The sequence below is a fragment of the Cydia amplana genome, chromosome 2 (assembly GCF_948474715.1).
Source record: "Cydia amplana chromosome 2, ilCydAmpl1.1, whole genome shotgun sequence".
In the NCBI taxonomy this organism is placed as follows: Eukaryota; Metazoa; Arthropoda; class Insecta; order Lepidoptera; family Tortricidae; genus Cydia; species Cydia amplana.
Window position 1 is genome coordinate 24,228,060 of NC_086070.1, and position 22,621 is coordinate 24,250,680.

General features: G+C 38.3%; 2 protein-coding genes across 3 annotated transcripts; one reads left to right on the forward strand and one right to left on the reverse strand.

Moving 5' to 3' along the window:
* The first annotated feature begins 3,734 nt into the window (after window positions 1–3,734).
* On the forward strand, window positions 3,735–10,229 carry LOC134660846 (juvenile hormone epoxide hydrolase-like). Its single transcript, XM_063516696.1, has 9 exons — window positions 3,735–3,830; window positions 4,307–4,492; window positions 4,977–5,222; window positions 5,654–5,806; window positions 6,281–6,500; window positions 7,153–7,284; window positions 8,456–8,690; window positions 9,061–9,270; window positions 9,708–10,229. The coding sequence occupies exons 1-9, from the start codon at window positions 3,771–3,773 to the stop codon at window positions 10,198–10,200; spliced, it is 1,935 nt and encodes a 644-aa protein (XP_063372766.1). The 5' UTR covers window positions 3,735–3,770; the 3' UTR covers window positions 10,201–10,229.
* A 3,310-nt stretch (window positions 10,230–13,539) lies between these two features.
* Window positions 13,540–21,003, reverse strand: LOC134660859 (proteasome subunit alpha type-5). 2 transcript variants are annotated; one of them, XM_063516704.1, is made up of 6 exons: window positions 20,876–21,003; window positions 20,504–20,760; window positions 19,967–20,145; window positions 19,476–19,588; window positions 16,305–16,466; window positions 13,540–13,674 (listed from the first exon to the last, which is right to left on the reverse strand). In XM_063516704.1, the coding sequence occupies exons 2-6, from the start codon at window positions 20,758–20,760 to the stop codon at window positions 13,579–13,581; spliced, it is 807 nt and encodes a 268-aa protein (XP_063372774.1). In that variant the 5' UTR covers window positions 20,876–21,003; the 3' UTR covers window positions 13,540–13,578. The 2 variants fall into 2 exon arrangements, with proteins under 2 accessions (XP_063372774.1, XP_063372782.1); XM_063516712.1 differs by lacking the exon at window positions 13,540–13,674 and having other exon boundaries at window positions 16,232–16,466.
* Window positions 21,004–22,621: the final 1,618 nt, after the last annotated feature.

Genomic DNA, 22,621 nt, shown 5'->3' on the forward strand with positions numbered 1-22,621 from the left:
AAGCTCAATGGTATGTACCTATACCTACCTACTCCATCGTAAGTTAAGTAAAGATGGTCAACCAAAATGCAAATCTTGTCAGTAGAAAAAGGCGCGAAATTCAAATTTTCTATGGGACGATATGATATCCCTTCGCGCCTAAATTTTTCAAATTTGCCGCCTTTTTCTACTGACAAGATCTGCTTGACCATCTTTAGGTAACTAACTTAAGATCTACTTAACTTTATAAAAAAAATTATTCGAGCACAAATTCGAACCCAAGCGAAATGTTGTATGTTTTGCCTCTAGTGTAGAACAGTCCCCACGTGTATTATCTGCACCTTGAGTTCGTCTCGCTTCTTGCTTTGCGTCCAGAAGCCTAGCCAAGATGCCAATCGTTTGCGCTACGACACCGAAACGCTGTCGTCTCTATCGCACTAATATGACTGTAACAGTGATAGAGGGACAGAAAGCGTTTCGTTGTCGTAGCGCTAACGATTGGCATCTTGGCTAGGCTCCCAGCTCCTAGCGACGCATATCTTCAAACGCCAATAGAACCTTCGTGCTGCTTTCGCCTCCCACTCAGGCGGTCTAAACTCCATACTTGAAATCGCGCCAGATGTATGGAGTCGCGCGCGAGAACGCAACTCATGCTAGACCGCCAGAGGGCTCTATCTGGCATCTCTTCATTCAGTACCTACATAAAATAAATACGTGATCACCACGATCACATTAGGTTAGGACACTTAGAAAGGACTATGTCCAGTCAGTATGACGCCATTTTTCCTGTAGCGTGCTGTGCTGTAAGGTAAATTTATTCCGAGTTACTTCTAACATAACTTTTAAATAATATTAGATGTTTTAGGTCTCCTACACTATTTACTTGCATGATAATATTGATAATCAACTAGGTACCTACTTCACTATTGCGCTGTGAATTAACAATTTCTTTCTCCCATCCCGGAATCAAGCAGAGTATTACACTGTCAGGCAACACCTGGCATTTAATTAATTAAAACAATTTTACAACCAAATGGAGGCGCAATCTGATTCCCATTTAATTATCATCTCATTGCCAGGCCGCTAACTATCAGCAGCCGACTGATAAAATATTAAACGAATTATAAAATACGCAAATCCGATATTAAATTCATATGTCAGTTCCCCCAACAGAGGATTTCATTCGAAAAACCGCATTGACGCGACGCAAAACGGAACGTTCCAAGTCTTTACCCACTTCACTGAATATTCTTACTTAAACACTTTGACTTTAGGGTTGATTTTCGTGTGTGTACAAAGGGTTATGTTGCTAAGCTAGGAGCTTACGGCTTATAGGTCGGCGACAAAAATGGGAAAACGGTGACAAAAGGCTGAGAGCCGTGATAGCGGGATGAAAGCGTGGTGGGTGTTGCGCAGGGCTGGCACCGTCGGGAAAATCTTCTTCATTTAGGTATATACCTACTCGTATTACATTAATGGAAAGACCAGTAACAAGGCGGAAACCATTGGATAAGAATCGCACGAGCGGCCAGTGTAGAGATAAGTAATATTAGTAGGATAAAATCTATACTGGATATGACATCGTTCGGCTGTCTATCTGAATCTGACTGTCGGTCCGTCCTGTAGTAATTACATTAATTACAGTACTTATCCTATCACCTATCTAGAGTACCTACTCAATACCTGCTTGATAAGTACTGTCTTGTGTTGTGCGTTGTGCGTCATTTAAGGATCCGAGGTTGAGCGCACAGAAGTATTTCTCTTACCCTGCGCATTCGCAACCTCATTTGCAGCGATTATACTCGCTTACGTCGCATTGCACCTTTCGCCATGTACTTATATGGGCTATATGGAGGGTAGAGGTAGTCATTTACTTACAATTTATAGGGGTACAAGGGGATGTTCCTGCTGTTGCCGCCTCACCCTTGCCATGCCCTGAAGTTTTTATCGGAACGAGTGACTCCATCACTAATCCCGCTGTCATTTGGTACCCGTTTTTTACGACAAGTAACACATATTAATATTATTAACCTCTTGTCTGTGCATGATAAGGATCACACATGAAACACATATGAAAGTTTGAGCAACATTTAAAGCAGCTTTATTACATGTGACAACCCTAGGCTCTGCGGAAAAATTGCAAAAAGTCTCTGTCGCGATATTGGCCCCGCAAGTTCAATTAACGGGCCGTATTCAGCGCGCTCGAGCTTCGCACGTCGATACCCTAGCGTTTGTACCAGATTGACTGTTTATTTATACTCGGTTTATACGTTTATATTTGTAGGTTTTTGTCAAATTCCTTAAAATCTCATAAAAGATAAGAGAGAAAGCGAAGAAAAGCCAGAGATAGAGAGAGATAACGTGCAATCATGAAGCAGATTAATAGCCAACAGGAGTCTTCCAAAATCGTTTACCTATCCGATGGCCGCGGCCAGGTCTTCGGCTCTCCCGGTTCCGTTTCCCATGATGTTTGAGTTTGACTCTTCCGTAGTCAAATAGAAAGGAACCCTTATAGATTTGCCATGTCCGTCTGTCTGTCAGTCCGCGTCTTAGCTCAGTGATGAGTGATCATTGATCATTATAGTCTGTGCGGAAAGAGAAGAGTCGTGGAATGTATTGGGCCCCATACATTCCACGACTCTTCTCTTTCCGCACAGACTCTAGTAGGAAAGCTGTACCTATTTGCGGCTGGATAATATTCAACCCCATGATATGGGGTATCGTTGGATATGGATAATTATAATACCTATGTCTTTTAAAATGAGCGGGTCTTCTAAAAGTATTTTTAGTAAATTAAACGTGTTCTTGGAAACAGTCTCTCCAAAAGTTCATAAAATGAGTCGTCGTCGTCGCGCGTCTCTAAGGTTAAGCCCCCTCCAGACTATGTGCGTGAATTCGCCGCGATTCGCGCACGAGTGTGGAGGGGGTTTTAAAATTATGCATCCAAAATATACTTGGTCAACCAGATCTTGACAGTAGAAAAAGGCGGCAAATTTGAAAAATGTAGGCGCGAAGGGATATCGTCCCATAGAAAATATGAATTTTGCGCCTTTTTTTACTGACAAGATTTGGTTGACCAGCTATATGTTTAAAACAAATATTTATTTTTATTTATTTCATGACCATGGAAATAATATAGTTTGTCCAAGGAGTGTCTCATTTCAAACATAGACAGAGAGAATCTTACTATTGTCTTACATTAGTACTAGCACCCAAAAGAAAATGATGAGTATAGTTTTTTTGTTCTTATTTACTGACAATTAGGTTTGCCCAACTATATAAATTAAAATTACATACAGGCTTAAAAAGCTTGTATCCAGGCCGGAACTGTTTAAAAAATCAGCGATAACTGTCAGAGTAGTCAGACGTCAGTGACATGACATTACTTACTGACACTTCATCTACTTGTTTGTGAGTGTACGGCTTACGGCTGATAATTTTTATTTTTCCGTAGTGCAATTAACCAAAAGATAAAAACGCTACCATTAGCTGCATAATCTTCACACATTACTAAACACTCTGGTAAGCTTAATACTTCAGATTTCATTTACTTATACGATGCAAATACGAGCTGACTGAAGAATGATTTGCAAAAGCCGGTTACACTTGCAAAAATACAGCATTGATAAGATAAAAATAAACAAAAACATCATATAAAAAGCCTGTGACTGTTTAAATCACTGTTAAACGTTGTTATTATTCTCGCATGATGTTGCTATAGCTTCTACCTTGTACTTAATTTCAGGGTGTTTATATCGTTGTGAACAGGAAGGAACAGGGAGTAAGCAAATATGAAGAATAAGAAAGATAAAGCTAAAAAATCAGCACCGAAACAAGAAAAGTCCTTGACCGTAAGTAAATAGTTTTTTCGGTATTCTTTCAGTTTGCTATATCTTCCCAAAAAGTATAGTAGGTACCTTATTTAATATCTTTAAATATTGTAACTACAACTAGATTCATCTTTCATATAAAAATCGCTGATTGAAACCTCGCTTGTGCTTTATAACCTTGTACAGAACAGATGTACTGCGTAATTATGTTCCATCCAATTTTCACAGAAATATATGAATGTGTCTTTGCTATTGCAGTCAACCTCAGTACTGAAAGTACTAAAAGTACTGAGGTTGACAGAACTAGCATGACAAATACAAACATTCCTGAGAAAATATGATGGAAAACACTCAATTTTGGTACCTACTTAGATAAGTTGGATATAATTTTCTCTGTATGAATTCATGTTATTTTAGCTTAATATCCTGCTGGGTTCTGTAACATAGGAAATAATGCATTTTTTTTTAATTACAAATAAATATTTCTATTATTTCAGCTAAGATACTTTGTCTTCATAGTACTATCTGTACTCCCCGTTGCTGCAGCATACTGTGTGTTCTACTTTTTTGCCACTCCACCACCTATGCCAGAGGTGGACCTCAAGACTTGGTGGGGTCCGTACCCCATCAGTCAGAAACCTGATGTCTCCATCAGACCTTTCAAAATTGAGTTTTCCGATGTGGTAAGAAAATTATTATATCCTGAATTTGACTGTTGAATTACATTTTCCCTAATATCAAGTTTTTTTTTTAAATATCTCCAGGCTTTATAATTTTTCCCACCTTACCCCTACTGCCAAAGCAAAGTGCAATTTGAGCAAATTGGTACTATCAATACTACCAATATCTTAAGAGTCTGACTCTTATGAAAGATATAGAAATCTTAATCGTAAACTATTTGTCAGTTGCAGCATGTTACAAATACCGTTGGAAAACCTAAGTTGTCTCCAAATAAGTAAAACATTGGAAATCAAGTTCGAGGGACACTTCATTGCTACAACATAAAATGACTTATGGCGTTATTCATAAACGGCTGCTAACTTAACAGTTGATGATCCTTGTTTCTCCCTATCTGTTGTTATGCCATTAGAGGGGGACAAACGATGATCATCAACTGATTAACTTAGCAGACGTTTATGAATAACGCCTTTATACACTGTGCCTCAGATAGTGAACGACTTAAGAGAGCGTCTGCTCCACCGGCGTCCCTTCACCCCTCCCCTCGAAGACGCTGGCTTTACCTACGGCTTCAACTCTCACTTCCTGACGCGCGTGCTGGACTTCTGGCAGAACAAGTACGACTTCAAGCAGCGGGAGCAGTTCCTCAACCAGTACAGGCAGTTTAGGACCAACATACAGGGCTTGGACATGCATTATGTGCATGTGAAGCCGAAGGTTGATGGGGATTTGAAGGTAAGATGGTACAAAGAAGTGCAATGAGAGTTAAGATGTATGTAGTTTCACTTGTTCGAATCATGTTCACTATATTTGAAAATTATTTCTAAAATAGGTCAAAAACTGTCACTAATAATGATATTATGTACTATATTTAATTGAAAGTTTAGTGATAACACAACACTGATAACCTTATTGCACATACCTACATACACAACAAAGGTTAAAATACAATGCAAACAAAAAGGAAATAAGAAAATTATTACTTAACCTTTTAACCTACCCTTGATTGGATTGAATTGATATGAAGCAAAGGAATATTTTAGTTAATATTAAAGTTAGTTGTTTTAGTTAGTAGCTTGCAAACATTTTCTGACACAAGCTTGCAAAAATACATCCAATTGAACACCTTAAACTGTGGTTCAAGTTGAAATATTTGTTCGTTACAGTCAGTGGCAGTGCCACTAGTTCTGCTACACGGCTGGCCGGGCTCAATCCGAGAGTTCTACGAGATGATACCTAAGCTGACCACGCCGCGAGCTCAGCACGAGTTCGTGTTCGAGCTGATCATACCCAGCCTGCCGGGCTTCGGCTTCTCACAGGTGAGTGAGACAGAGTGAATGAGCCGGACATACACAATACAATGATAGGGAGTAGCTTAAGTATTCAATGTAGCCCGAACTCTATACGTAAATAAATGGCTCTTCGAATTTTCGTTAACATAATTACCATAAATTTATCTTCATTTTATTGTGCGCAGAGAAGTTATTTATATAGTGTTCTGTTCTGCCGTGGGTGTACTCACCGTTGTACACATTATAACTTTAACAATATCTGGGTGACAAATATATAAAAACTCAAAAATGCGCGTTTTCACAGAGATAAGACCTAGCTAAGTCTAATTTTCGCTCCTCAAAACCCCCATTCGCCCCCAAGAATTGCTCGTTTAAAGGTATTAGATTAGACAGATAGATTATTTTGTGACACGACTCGCTGGACAGACTTGCCTAGTTCAGCTGTTTTTTCCAACTTGTGACATCTATCGTATTTAAAACTAAATTATTTTTATTGTCCAGGGCGCCTCTAGAGCCGGGCTGGGCCCAACAGAAATCGCCGTGGTACTCCACAACCTGATGCAACGTATAGGCGTACCCAAGTACTACATCCAGGGCGGAGACGCGGGCCACGCTATAGGCTCGCACATGGCAACACTGTTCCCAGAGAACGTACTCGGTTTTCATACAAACTTCCCCGTACTTACCTTCAACCCGTACGCGCATCTTTTTGCCTTTTTGGGTAAGTACAGTATCCTGGTCAGTTTCATAGTGTAATATGGCATTCATGTTTGGGGTAAAGTTGTTAGATGTCAGACTGGAATAGGTACTTACATAATGTAAGCCTGCCCAAATATTCAGCACTATTGCCAGACAATTTCATACAAACTTCCCCGTACTTTCCTTCAACCCGTACGCGCATCTTATCTTTTTAGGTAATATTATATTTATCCTAGTCTGATCTGAATTAGGGTATGGAATACGACGCAGAATACGTGATAGGCTCTCATATTCCTATATCTCTAATAATTGTTTGTCTGCACTATAGTTCGTTTTTTTAGCATTAGAAATAAGGTAAACAATCTTGATGTGTCTTTTAATTGAAAAACACATTTTAAAAATAAGTTACGGTAAATATGTAACAATTATGAATCTAATACGATCTTTTATAGTCTTCTGCTTTCATAAGTAATAGTTATTGATTTTTAAAAAGTGTTTTTCAATTAAAAGACATGTCAAAATCGCTTACCTTCTTTCAAGTTCTTTCTAATGCTAAAAAAAATGAACTATAGTTCTGAGATTATGAAACTAAAATTTATTCATGCTCTATTTCTTTAAACATTGTTCTGGACTAGTTCTGCGATGAGTCAACTCAAATTGAAACATTGTGACAGGTCAATTCTGGCCCCGCCTCGTGGTGGAGCCCGAGCTACAAAGCCGGATGTACCCGTGGGGCGAGAAGACCAAACATCTCATCGAGGAGTCCGGCTACATGCACATCCAGGCGACGAAACCGGACACTATTGGTAAATTTAATTTAATTCCTTTCATTTTTGAGCTGAGTGTCCAATTTTTGGGCAAAGGCCTTCTTCTATTAGGTACCACATTTTAATATTTGGTCTGCTAGCACCTAAGGCTTAGGGTTAGATATAGATTTTATAGCTTAGCTATAAGCTATAAAATCTATCTCAACTATTTTTGATTTAAATATAAACATTTATAACACAATTTCGTACAAATGCAATTAAATGAATAAATAAAATACAATAACATATGAGGCCCACCGCTTTAGGCATCTGTCCGATCAGCCGCTATAAAACTAGTAGCTATTGACTATTTTCTGGGGGGAAATGACCGAACGGGATAGTCTTACGTATCTTTCTGTAGAAGTAGCAGCAATAGCGTTATTATTGTTTGTCCTTGTCACAGTTTCACTTTGTTTTTATTCCCTACCGTAAATATGTATAGTAGCATTCATTAATTAATTCGCATTAATCATAGTGTCGCATTGCGTATGTTTTGTCCCTCACGGACGCACGCGTATAGCACATCTATAGGATCCTACCATCTATGACTTGTGTCAGGGGGGTGTCACTCCGCAGTTTAGGTACATTTGGCCGGCGCGCCCATCGGACAGGCGTATGGCAGTGGGCTGCCGCTCGGCGCGCACGATACTCGTGTCACGCGGCGCTCGCGCAAAATTTAAAATATACACAATGGCTTCGAAACTTACTTCCGTGAGAATCAGACATACTATGTATCTCCGGATAAAAAATGTATGTTTACATAATCAACGTTTGTAATTCCTACATATTTATCTTAAAAATAATAAATCAGTGGGTATAAAGTATATTTTTTTATTCGGTAGACTAAAATGACATTTCATAGTATGAAATGACACATGATGTTCATACTATGAAATGTAATTTTAGTCTACCGAATAAAAAAATAGACTTTAGGTATAAAAACTTGTCAAGTGATAACCCCGTGCCGACACTCACAGCTCGGTCATAAAACTGCGGCGCGCAAAGGAGATTCACGGTTCGTGCGCGGTTATAAGTTTCAATTTTGCTTGCAGGCGGCGATATAGGTGTAATTTTATACCTAAATCTGACTTTTGTGAAGGAGTGAATTTTCTGTACGGTAGTACTATTAGTTATTCTGTGCTTGTGTCATGTATCTCTTTTTGCGTGACAGGCACAGCACTGACGGACTCCCCGGCAGGCCTAGCCGCGTACATCCTCGAGAAGTTGTCGACATGGACCGACCCGGCCTTCAGGAGAGCTGGCGACGGCAACCTGCTCTCCAAGTTCTCGTTGACAACCCTGCTCGACAACGTCATGATCTACTGGGCTTCCAACAGCATCACCACTTCCCTGCGACTGTATGCTGAGACATTTGCTACGAAGCAGCTAAATCTGAGGCTAGACGAGTAAGTATCTCCAGTACTCTTAACCTTTTAATTATAAATTTTTTTAGACGACCGGTCTGGCCTAGTGGATAGTGAGTGATAGAGTATTTATCTATATAAGTATGTATATCGTCGCCTAGTACCCATAGTACAAGCTTTGCTTAGTTTGGGGCTAGGTTGATCTGTGTAAGATGTCCCCCAATATTTATTTATTTATTTATTTAAATAGAAATTGTTTATTCGTGGCAAAAAACAGATAAAAAGAAAAACAAAAAACAAACTTACACATAGCACGTTTAACGATCATAATTGAAAAAAATATACGATTCCAGTCTCATCGCCTCCTAAAAATTCTGAATAAGATTGTGCACATTTTATTTGCCTCTCAAAGGGTTCCAACGGAAGTACCGACATGGGGCATCAAGTTCAAACACGAGCTGGTGTTCCACCCGGACCAGTTCCTGAGGCTGAAGTACAAGAACTACCTGCACAGCACCGTGGTAGAAGCCGGTGGTCACTTCGCCGCCTTAGAACACCCTCATATCTTGGCTGATGATATTTTTGAGGCTGTGGAGGCGTTCCGCCATTTCCATGCGAGGAAGTAAGTAAGCAAAATGTTCTTTTAGGTCTTGAGCAACCTGTCATAAGGTTTACGCACGCAGGTAAGGTTTACGCAGTAGTTTCTGTAATAGACATGATGCTCAAGACCTAAAAGAACATATTATGCTCTATAGCAATACCACCTATCCAATTTCTTTGTCTAATGTGTATTTGCGTCTCTCATTTTGCTTAGTGAGAGTGAGACGCAATGCACATTGGACCAAGAAATTGGACAGGTGAAATACCAACCTAAGAAACAATCGTACCGCCAATTTCAAACCACCTGGCGCAGTATAGCGCCAATCTAGTTCGGCTATCAAACTCGAAGCCAATTTTTGTTTAACTTTACACCTTTGCGATCAATAACTCTTCGATGTAAATAACAACGACTTCTACCGTCAGGTAAACCCTAATAAAAAAAACTATTTAATTTTACAGTAACCCAGAACAAAAGCCGAAGACAATCTACGACTTTTCAGTAAAAGACATCAACGGCAATACCGTGAAACTTGACAAATACAAGGGATACGTTTTAATCATCGTCAACGTGGCATCCCAGTGTGGCTACACCGACAACCACTATAAAGAACTCAACGAGCTATACGACAAGTACGCAGAGAGGGGTCTTCGTATACTGGCCTTCCCTTGCAACCAGTTCGGCGGCCAAGAACCAGGGAGTCTTAAAGATATCCTAACCTTTGCCAAAAACAAAGGTGCTAAGTTCGATTTGTTTGAAAAAGTAGAGGTTAACGGAGACAACGCTCATCCGCTATGGATTTTTTTGAAAGAAACGCTAAGTGGGACGCTAACTAATGCTATAAAATGGAACTTTTCTAAGTTCATTGTGGATAGGAACGGGGTGCCTGTAGAACGGTTTGGACCGAGCACTAGTCCGTTGGAACTGGAAACGTATTTGGCTAAGTATTGGTGATGGGTTTTGCCGCTTGAACGGTTACGGGCCATTTAATACGGGTTTCTCGATTCAACGTAAGGCCAATACTAGTAAGTGTTGTTTGCCTTCACATTGGGGCCAGTATACATACACATTGATTAACTAGTGTTTATCAATGTGTATACTGTGTATGTGTATTAATAGACATAACATAACGCGAACGCTCGTCACGCTATCGAATGAAATTTAGACTAGGCGTTCTGAACTGTCAGAATACTAAGTGAAAACACGGGTTTACGAATAATGCTATCCGATTTTCACCCTTAATCGAATGAGAACCTCGTACCGCGTAAATGGGACAAAAGGCTACTGTGTAGTCATGATTCTAGATTTTTTAAAGAACCTAGGGTAGATTATAAGGTCAATATGGTGTTTTATAAGTAATATCGTAAAAATATGAACAAACTCACACAGGTAACTATATATGTATGTAAGTTAAGTATGGTAACTATATATGTAAGTTAAGTATAATATAATAAAAACTGAACCTATTTAACTATAGAAAGGTTAAGTATAGTATAAGATTTACCTCGAAACGAAAAATAAACCAAATGTTACCTAAGTTTCTTATGAGCGTTTTTTCCTGTGTTTATTTTTAATGATTTGCGTGAAGGAAATAGATTAAGTAGGTATCAAAGTACAACAATGTACAGTCAGCAGCAAAAGTTGCTAAGCGGGCGAGGTGTTCAAAATGATCTTGACGAGACTATTGTTAAGAGAATAAGTGCGTGTCAAGGTAATTTTGAACACCTCGCCCGCTCAGCAACTTCTGTTGGTCGATTTGATCTTTACTGTTGTTATATTTTCTTATTCGTGTACAAGATCAATAAACATTTTTTTTTATGAAAAAGCTTTATTTCTAAATTCGGCTACCTACAATGGACAGGTAAGGTAAGGTACTTAAATTAAACTGAATAATACAGAATATTAAGGTGTATTACTGCAATGTCCTGCCGCTAGAGTGCAGCACTAGCACAAAGTGTAACCCATAGAGGAACTTATACATACTATGTCTTAAACCATAGAAGGTAGCATCCTGTAGAAGTGGTATACGCGTGCGTCCGTGAGGGACAAAACATACGCAATGCGACACTATGATTGGTCGAATTTATTTGTTGCCCACCATAATACATACTAAATCAACGGTGGGGAACAAAAAATATGTGAGACTATGACAAGGACAAACAATAATAGCGCTTTCGCTGCTACTCTTACTGAAAGATATATAAGACTATCCCGTTCTGTCAGTTATCCCCACCACTCATGCCCAATCCAGTTAACAGTTAATTTTTTGACAAGTTTTCACGAATTAGCGTATCGCCGGTCAGTTTCCTAATTCGTCAATTTTGCTGATTCAACAGTTTACCTTCTGGTCATTTTCACTAGGTTGACAATTTCGCTAGTGGGTCATTTTCCTAAACCTTCAGTTTACTCTTTCGCCAGTTTTGCTATAGGCTTTAGTTTCGTAAATTTGCTAGTTTCCTTATGTGCTAATTTAATTATTCGTCAGTTTGGTCAAATGGTCATTTCCCCTAGATAATCGGTTTCTATATTCGCCAGTTTCACTAGTTGCCAGGGTCTTATAGTCGTGTTTCGGTGTATCAAATATACAAGGTGATTTCAGGGTCGTGTGGCAAGTAGCAAGAGACCAAGGCTTGATGCAGAATCAAAAGATGAACCTATTGATGCTTCATTGATGTTTCTAGTCACCTTATTAAATGTTATTTTAAAACTATTATCCGACATCATACAAAGTTATGTCATCTGCTATTCTCCTGTAGGTACAGTCACCTGCGAAATTATCTTCCAGAACAAATACTGTAAAAGTATCATAAGATACTAATAATTAAGCAATCTCATTTGTAGAGCCATAAACGCGTGTCACATATTTTAGTGGCCTTTGAGCTTTGTTGTCGAAGATACTTTTGCAGGTGACTGTACTACAGTTTGAGTCATGAATAGGTTGACCATAATTAAGTATGATTTTTTTTTTTAATGTAACAACTAATGGCATTGCAATGAAGTGTAATTTCTTACCGAGTATTTCGTGACTTTTAGCTGAATACAAAAATATGTCTTGTATCGCCTTAAGATCGCCTTAAAAACAGCTGGGTTCCTAGTTTACTACGGAACCCCAAAAAAGTAGCAAATCATAAACATGACGAGATGGGAAAACTGACAAACTAAACTATCAGATGAACAAGGAAAGTAACGGATTAGGAAAATGACGAAATAGCAAAACTGACAACTTAAGATAATTGAGGAATAGGGAAGTTTGCGACTCAAGAAACTGGCTTAATAGGGGCTCTGACAATTTAGTGAAACTGGCAAAAAAGGAAATTGGCGAATTAAGAAACAGTCTAATCATTAAACTGTTGAATCAACAAAATTGACGAATTAGGAAACTGACCGGCGATACGCTAATTCGTTTTCACCATAACATTGACGCTTCAAGGCGGTTTGTTTACAGAGGCCTACCGCGAAACTCGGAATAACGTTATCTGCCTCTCTATCTCTCGAATATGGAGTGATGGAGAGGTAGACAACGAAATTTTGTGTTTTGTGGTAGGCCCTGTTTGTGCTAGTGGTGCCCTCTACGCAGAGTTTTGCGTAATATTCCCTATTGAACAGGTAAAGCTCAACACAGATGGCGCTATTAGTAGAATGGTTCCGAGTGATGTGAATTTTCGTGAAAATTTGATATATAGTAAGACGTTTATTTGTTAATTAATTAAAGAAAACAGAAAATTTCTTATTTATTAACCTTTTGGACGCCAATGACCGATATATCCGCACCGTAGGTTCGACGCCAATGACCGATATATCCGCACCGTAGGCTCAACGCCAAAGACCGATTAATCGGTCACAGACCACAGAGCAACATAGACCTACGTGCATCTGCATAAAGTTCAATTTCAGTTTTGACATTTCAATGACGTGGCGTCTGAATGACAGCTTTTGTGTTTGACACGGCGTTGAAAAGATTACCTAAATATGTATCCCTAGAGTCGCGAAGGTTTAAATTTGCCAGATAAATAAGGACCGTGCAGTATTAAATTTAGATTGAATTTTGATTGTCATTTCGTACCGAGTTAAAAACAGACAAATGAATTGTTTAGGTACTAAATTTTAAAAACAATCCTCTAAGTTTGCTTAATCTTAATATTTTTATCGCTGATTTTTGTATCATATAAAATAGTGTCAAGTGGGGTAAATATAAAACACGGGTAAAAATAAGACTAAGTTTTTAGCAAATAGCGGGAAACATATGCCATAGACTACAGATCTACAGACAACTTGGAACCCTTTCCCCAAAGCGCCATCTGTGCTGGTAAGCAATTAGCATTTTAACGCCATCTAGCGAGCCGATCCTAGCTTGAGTTTGGAGAAGTCGTTGATGGTATTTATGGAGCCCGACGCGCTGGACTGTAGCTCAGGAACGTTCGCGATTATCTGAAGGAAACCAACGGGTTCAAGCAAGCGGGAGTGCTATAATATAGATGAGGGCATAGAGAAATAAATAAGACAAGAGTGCTCACTCCATACATCAGTTCAGACTATTAATTTCAGTGTCTACATCTAGCATCGAGTAGCGGAACTATCAGTACTGCTACTTGACAATAGATGTAGCACCGACCGGAAAGTCTTATCTCAACAGCATAAGACTTTCCGGTCGGTGCTACATCTATTGTCAAGTAGCAGTACTGATAGTTCCGCTACTCCATGCTAGATGCTAATAGTCTTTTTGGTACTAAAACTGATGTATGGAGTGAGCACTCTATGTATTTATTTCTCTATGCTTAGGGCTGATTTAGACGGCGCGCGAACTCGTATACGATTTTAGTTACATTGCGGACCATTTGAGGTTACGTCAATTCAACCGACTGATCAAATGACGCAATGTAAATTTAAGAAACTCGCATGCGAGTTCTCGCACCGTCTAAATGAGCCCTTATAAGGCTTCGTTAGGCTAGCTATACTGTCAAGCGCTAACGTTTGACAATTCAGAGGGGCTACCGCGAAAACCGAAATTCGCAAATTGCGGGGATCTTTCTCTTTTACTCCAATCATCATTCTCTTGCTCTTGTCCCATTTACTTGAGGTCGGCGCAGCATGTCTTCCTCTTCCATACCTCTCTGTACCTCTTTTACTCCAATGAAGGCGTAATTAGAGTGGCAGAGGAAGATGCCCGCAATTTGCGAAGTTCGATTTTCACGGTTATAGCCCAGTTATACGTATCGCACCGTATAGGTTGATTCACGAAACTGGCACGAGTGGAATGAACGAAACTTTCATTGTATCAGTGACACCTGTAACCTGTATCGGTATACAGTCAGAGCCACCATTTTATTGTTTAAGGGGCCCACTGATTAACAGTCCGCCGGACGGTATCGGCCTGTCAGTTGTTCGGAACTGTCAAGTTTTTGTTCTAACTGACAGGCCGATACCGTCCGGCGGACTGTTAATCAGTGGGCCCCTTTAATGCGATACACACGTAGATATTCGTTCTAGCTCTTGTGAATCGACGGCAGCACAGCATCATCTACTTAAGGGTGATCTTGTATAAAGAAATTGGACAGATGGAATACCACCCTAAGCTACAATATTTTACACGATACGCATCTCAGTATTCCTTTGGTTGTATCTATGATGTGTTCTATCAGTGTGACCCAGCCTTTAATGTTTGTACACCCTTGATGAAATTTTCAATTAATCATCCGTGACCCTTATTTCAAAGAAACGAGGTCTACCAATGATCAATAAATGGTTTGTACAATTTTTTTTTAAATTAATAAGTAAATTATCTAATAACATGTTTCTACTGTCTAACTACAACTATTTGTTCAACAAACTAACCTACTACTTATATACAGTATGTTCAGGATAAATAAATACACAGTTGTAATAAAGTTGATGTATTTTGTATTAAAAGAATACTTACAGTAAGATTCCGTGTACTCCGACACCGTGTAAGCAATATTTAAAATAAACTGCATTAAAGCTACATTATTAATATAATGTGTACATTGTATACTATCGGAACATAATATTACATTGTGTGTAAAGAGACGTAAGGGGCGTGTTTGAAGCCCGAAGCAAAACTGAGGGCCTTAGTAATCAGCATACAATATTCCAAAACCATTTTTCAAGATATGTTTTTTTATAAGATAAAATTTTTGAATGTTGAAGTGGTTGTGTGTGTAATTTTTTTAAATATTTAATGGACATTTATTTTCATGTCATGAAGTATTTATTATAAGTTTATATAAACATAAATGCAATTAAGAATAAAGTTTTTATAAACAATCAACATAATTTTTATAGCTACTAAAATACAATTTACTTCAAATATTACTTCTAATTACAATACACTGTTTTTGGTGTGGCCATTATTTTAGAGATTTTATACAGTTTTTAAAGGATTTCCAATCGATCAATTTTAAATCCTTTCCCCAATTTTTTTTTTTTCATTTTCATTCCAGTTTCATTTTGAAATACTATTCAATAGCATCCGTAATGTTTTCAAGTGAAGCAAATACACAAGTATTTTCTTCTGTTCTTTTAAATATTCAAAAGAATGTAAACAATACGTGACACGGTCATAGCCAAAACCAAACAAAATGTTGATTTCAATGGGTAAACGACCGAATCACATGTTTTCATTTGTTTTATTAACATTCTGATAAAAATACATAAAAGAACAGACTATAGTGTCATTCTATGGAGCTTGCTAACTATGTAAACAAAAGTCACTAGTAAATTCATCATTTAGTACCACTACCACCAGTTTGACACTGACATAAACGCCATCGAGAACGTGATTTACTTTCTATGCATCTCGCTCGTACTCGCATATTAGGGAAAGTGAGATGTATAGAATGTATATTACGTTCTCGAAAGCGTTTATGTCAGTTTTGACACTGTCAATGACTGATGGTACGGGCTCAGATACAATTTCAATATGGCGGTTTGTTTACATAGTTAGCAAGTTCCATTGAATGACACTTTAAGTAGTAGACGTTAAAATAAAGCTCCGACCACACCGCCAACCATCAATCTACTTAAGGTATGTCCTTAATGACCTCTGCCAGCTGCTCGCGCGAGTACATGTGGAACATGGAGTCGGGCGTCATGGTGACCACCTCCACGTTGCTTTCAGACAACTTCTCCTCCATAACCTGCTTCAGGATGGTGAGGGCGGACTTGATGGCCTCCTTCAGGGTCATGGACTTGTGGTATACTTCCTGTAACAAATGGATGTTTAGGATGGTTACAAGGGCCTCTATAGCTGTTTTAAAGACGGTATCTCAGCCGGGCTAGCACATGATTGGCGCGACAGTATCTCGCGGCGAGATAGTCTACCCGTTCCTTTTTAATTACCAATATCTGGGAGAAACATATAAAAACTCAAAAATGCGCGTTTTCCCAGAGATAAGACCTAGCTAGATCGATTTATCGCCCCCGAAAACCACCATATAGCAAATTTCATCGAAATCGTTAGAGCCGTTTCCGAGATCCCCGAAATATATATATAAATAAATAAATAAACAAGAATTGCTCGTTTAAAGGTATTAGATTATATAAATAGAAAAAGACGGGTAGTCTATCTCGCCGCGTGATACTGTCGCGCAAATCATGTGCTAGGCCTACAGTTGTAGGATCGCAATCTGATTCAGTTGCAGCAAAAAAAGCAGCCTGGAAAGGCAACAATGGTATTGGTGGCTATAGAAGTAAACCAAATCAAAATTCATTTATATCGTCATCATGGGTTACATAAGGTGTCCGTTTAGGTTACATGTCCATGGTATGCCTTTCGGCGTACGACGTAAATATATATCCGATCCAATATGCACTTATATACCTACAAGCACCAACCGCGCATGCGTACGCACGGTAACTACGCACGACTGGCGCATAAAATAAGCGTCATAAAACAAAAACAACCCGTAAACAATTGATGACAGTAAATAGACAGAATATTTTGAAAGCTATTTCTAGTAATAATCGAATTATGCCAGAAATTATACAGTATTTCGGACGCCGGTTGTTTATTTAAAAGAAAGAGGCCTGACGATTGAATCAAGATGTAACAAAATCAACAAATGGATTGTAATATTTCTAATACAGAAAAGGTGCGTTTGTCATTAATCAAGCAGTAATTACAGCCGATCTCATTATGCATCTGTATTATTGTAAAAAATCGTGAATATACAAGTAATTTTCCAGTAGGTAAAGCACCCGCATTTAGCTTCAGATATATTTTGGGAAAATTTCGACATCTGCGCATTGATAAAGCGATTATGTCCACACGTGTAGGTATTGTGAAAATAAAGTAGGTAACCGTTATAAGTAACGCATTAACTAGGCACCCGCATACCAGGCTAGATAATTGACTGATAAATAGATAGATGTCAAGGCGGATAACGCGCATATTATTACGATTAGAGAATGTTAACCCTCTTTTTACAATTTTTTCACTTTCTAGTTTACTAAATATAAAAATCCGTTAGAATTAGGAGTAAATTTATGACATCATCAAATGGTTTGAATGCCTATAGAAAAATAATCGACGGATTGATTATTGCAGCGTCTGATCTCCCTTATAGGTCTTGGAGGATACAACTAAACGGAGTAGCCATTAACAGGCTTTCCCCTCTGTCGAAAATAGGCGGCCAACGGTCATACACAATGTATGGACTGACGTTTATCTGACATGGCTATTTTTACGTTACGCATACATTTGACGTTCCCCTCCCCCGCAAAAATCGGCAGACTGTTTTGTACAGAAAATTACAGACATGGCGTCTCCGTTTGATTATATCCTCCAAGTTATAGGTAGCTGAACACTTATACAATGAAACCAAAAAGTTATTACTTACTACTACTACTATGTACTTACTATAGAAGAGGTGTGAAGTGTATAAAGAATCGCGCACCCAAATGTGACAGTCGAACTAGATGGTCTAGATGGCGCCAAATCGTTGTGGTAACTGATTTATCAAACTTTTGAAAACGTTACCGCATTAATGCATATAGTGGTCCATACAGTGACGTGATATCTACTTTCAGTTGTCAAATTCGAGGGATGAATTTATCTTAGATTTTTCTATTACATATTTAGATTTACCCCTATGGACGCCACGCCCATCGTTTGCGGCGTGTCGTCGTGAACCTTGTCGCAATGCACGAAGGTTGATATTAGGCTATAACCGCGCGCGTCTATTGACGTCTTTAGCGGTCAAAGAGTTAATAATCCTTTGATTAAACTATTCAAATAAAGCTGGAAACAAATTATCGGACGCGGCTGACGGACGCGGCTCACAGCCGCGACTTATAGGTATCTAGATAATGAATATACACTGAACTTTGCAAACTATCAGAGGTAAGCCGTGGACGTAACCTTGAGCCTTCGGACATCCGACAGAAACCTGGCGCGCTGGATGTGGACGCTCCGAACATCCATGTAGTACCTTGCCTTATCAATAAGGCTTACAAATTGGCAGTTAGCAGTTGATAGTGGTACATCCAAAAATTTTCTAGCACACATACTCGAATGTAGAACGTTTTTATCAAAAAAATTAGAAAGGGGGGATAGCCAGAGGTATTTAAACCTCGCGCTCGAACAGTGTTAACAATGTACATGTGTAAGGTTACTATATTAACATTAGTGAAGGTAAAAAAATCTTTTATTCAGCAGTTTTACCATCATGTTGCTGCTTCCAATAATATGGTTAGCCACGGCTCAGTGTGTCAAGTAAGTAAACAAAATTCATGATTTAATACCGCGTTAGTCTTAGGGTCTTAGTACAGTACTACATACATACCTATGATGTATGTAGTACTGTATGTGTCGATGTCTAGTCAAAAGTCCCACTTTGTCGCTTACCATAAGAATGAGATTTGCTTGTATCTTTATACGAATAACCTGTTAAAGAGTCCTTATGGCAAGCAACTATATGGGACTTTTTGCTTTGAAACAACACAAGTCCCTTATAAAATTCAGTGTTTCTAACAGTTATCACACCCATAACACTTCTATGTAACGGTTTTATGAAGCCCATGACATTGTGGTATCTGAAAAGTTGCACAGTTTGACATGACTATTGACAATGACAATCATAAAAGGAGCTCTAATTTGGTAGTCCTTAGGTTCAGATCAGGTGTTAGATGTTGAACTAACATTTATTTTCCAAAACCTACAACACAACCATGTACACTCATCATATAAAGTAAAAAGTACCTTCAAACCTTACCTTCAAGCTCTGCTGAGCACCTTCACTGCCGGAGCCAATGGCTTTAGCATCGTACTGCACAAATGTTCCGCTGGGGTCCATGTGGAATAGTTGGGGTCCCTTCTCATCAATACCTGTAACACAAAACATTTCACGGTTTAGACTCACTTGTTTTAAGTCACTCATGCAACATGTTTCGGAGAGCCTAGGTCTCCTTAAACAAGTGAGTCTAAACTGTAAAATTATTCAACGTTAGTATGTCTCACAACAGTTTAAATTCGACAAAACATTTCACTTTAAATTATAGCAGCAATTAAAATTTACATTTTGTACAGTGTAACAGTATAAATTAAGTGTTATCACAGGGTTAAAATTAAAGAGGTAGGCAGATAATACAACAACTGATATTGCTTGTATCACAAATTTGTTAGCCTCCTCATGCATGAATAGTTGAAACATTTCTATTTAATTTATGACCTGATTATTCAATAGAATAAAATGTGAATACTGACCTGCAAACATGACAGCAACACCAAAAGGCCTGGACATGGCAGTGCCACTGTCGTCATCACTGTCCCCAAACTGGATGGCGAGGTTGGACACCGCCTGCGCACATGACTCCACGCTCATGCGCTCGTTGTACACAAACCAGTGGTTCAGGCACTCCACACGCGCACGCTCCACTAGTGTTCTGTAAAAGATGTTATTCATGCTAAATGTCTTCAGAAACAAGTGCTGTGGCCACTGAATTCATTAAGAACACTAGCGGTTCATAATAAAATAATACAGTACCATCAAAATGCATGCTTAGGGCACATCTGACATTTTTGACATAAAACTTGTGCTAAAGAATGTGTACTAATTTATTTATTTTTAGTCAAAAAATTACTTAATAGGTGCATAGGAGGCCAACATGTTGCCATTTTTAAACTAATACAAAATATTCCCTTATAACAACTTTTTGTGCATCAGACAGTAGGCTGACATCAGGCTGACATACTGTGCTGTATGTAAATTAGGAATATTGCCTTGTATGAAATCTAAGTTACCTGGAATCAGCCATTAGGCCTGAGACGGCGCAAGCGATGTGGCGATCAACTTCCACGATCTTTTCAATAGTCGTCGGCTCCATAAGGGGAGACGTGATGCGCTTCTCAACTGCCAGAACAACACCTTCCGAAGTGCAAATTCCTATCGCCGTCGACCCCAATTTAATAGCTTCAATGGCATATTCCACCTGGAACAGCCTTCCCTCGGGACTGAAGGTGTTGACACCGCGGTCATACTCAGATCGGGTAAGGAACATCTGAAAAACAAAACTATGAAAACCGGCGCTAAGGTTATGTGGCAATGACAAAGCGGTTTACTAAAAGCGAATTTGAATTACACGACCACCATAAAACTTCTTTAAGTCATTTTACCTTTAATGGTTTAGTTGAAAGTAAGATATAACACAATTACAAATTACAGTGAGTAATCAAAAATGATTTGATGGAAGCGATCAAATAAAGCAAGCAAACGACGAACGAAATGTCAAGTGAAGTTTCGTTCGGAAACGAATAAGGGCTATTATAGTTTGTTAAAGGCCTGTCTCATTTCAAACATAAACAGAGAGAATCATACTATCTTTGTCTTACACTAGTACTAGCACCCAAAAGAAAAGGACGAGTAAAGTTTTTTTGGTTCTTATTTACTGACAAATTGGTTTGACCAACTATAATTTCAAGTAATGACAAAAAATTTAAATAAATTAATTTACAAAACTTTATATCAAAACATAATATATAATTCTGAGACAAATAGGTACTATAATTTGATTTTCATCCTTAATTATTTCATATTCATAATTGATTTCATTCCTAAATTTGACTCCATTTTTTGACACTGAGTTTACTTGACAGTAGGCGGCAACAATAAACTACGTAAACTTTCGTACTGACTTTCGTCGATTTCATGTACACGTATTTGTTTGTGTTTAATGCTGGTTTGCGATAGTTTTACAATAATTTATTCCTGTCCATGGCATTTACTAAATGCGTTAACTTCCACCTTAGTTTATACTTTAATTTTAAACGTTTCATAACGTCGAAGGATGTAAGTACCTAATTCGCCTAATTAGACTTTTTGAATAAATTAAATAATGTATGTATATATGACCTATTAAAAGTATTCATTAAAATTAAATAGGTGCTTACTGTATATTATCAATATTACAAATATTGACATCGTGTCATCGTGGGAAAACGAATATAAGATAAAAGTTCCTTCTATTGTTATTTTCATTATAGTTTGATAACATTAGTTTACTTGATGTGTAGATAATATTATTTGTCAGAGTATCGGGAACAATAATAATTGCAAGAGTATTTGTTACCATTCTGGTATAAGTACATACATATAAAAGGTTCCACCCATCTTCTACATTGTAGTATTAGTGTTTGAGACATCGTACATAGTAGGCAAGAGGCACTAAAATCGTGCAATAATAACAACTTTGTTGCTTGTCAGTGAGGATATTTATACGCTTATTATTCTACTAATTTCTTTGAGTCTTAAAGGTAGGATAGTGTTCTATTACATTTTATTTGTGTGAAGAATCTAATGGGTACATTCCCATTTGTCCCTGCAGGGCATAAATGGGAATAGTTGCACTCGTATCAATCATTCCCATCTGTCCACTCCTCATGTATGGTGGAGGTGACACAAATGGGAATAAACCAACAACATGTTGATACATTTCAACCGACAAGTCAGACCATTTGTTAATCAAACTCTTGTGACTCGGCAATCTTCTTCCCTCTTGGCTTGACTCACACAGGTGTCCTACAGCAGCTAATTTTCCTGGAATGTTTTTGGTAATTGGCCTTTATAATTCTGAAAAGCCCATTTTATATTAGTTACCTGAAATTTGCCTTGCTTGAATAAAATTTAAATGGGTAACCTGTAGGACTAACATTAAATATGTATAATGATTTATCCATACCTATTTGGAATACATACCCGGTTTAAAGCAGCTCATTAGTTTCTCCCACTCTTACCTGCAGGTGATTTGTAAAAAAAAAAGAAATTAACACTCACGCAAAGTGTGCATTAGTTTTTGTGAATTTACCTGAAAGGTACCTAAAATTGGACAAATGATGCCAGCCATAGCACAGTCATGCGAGCTA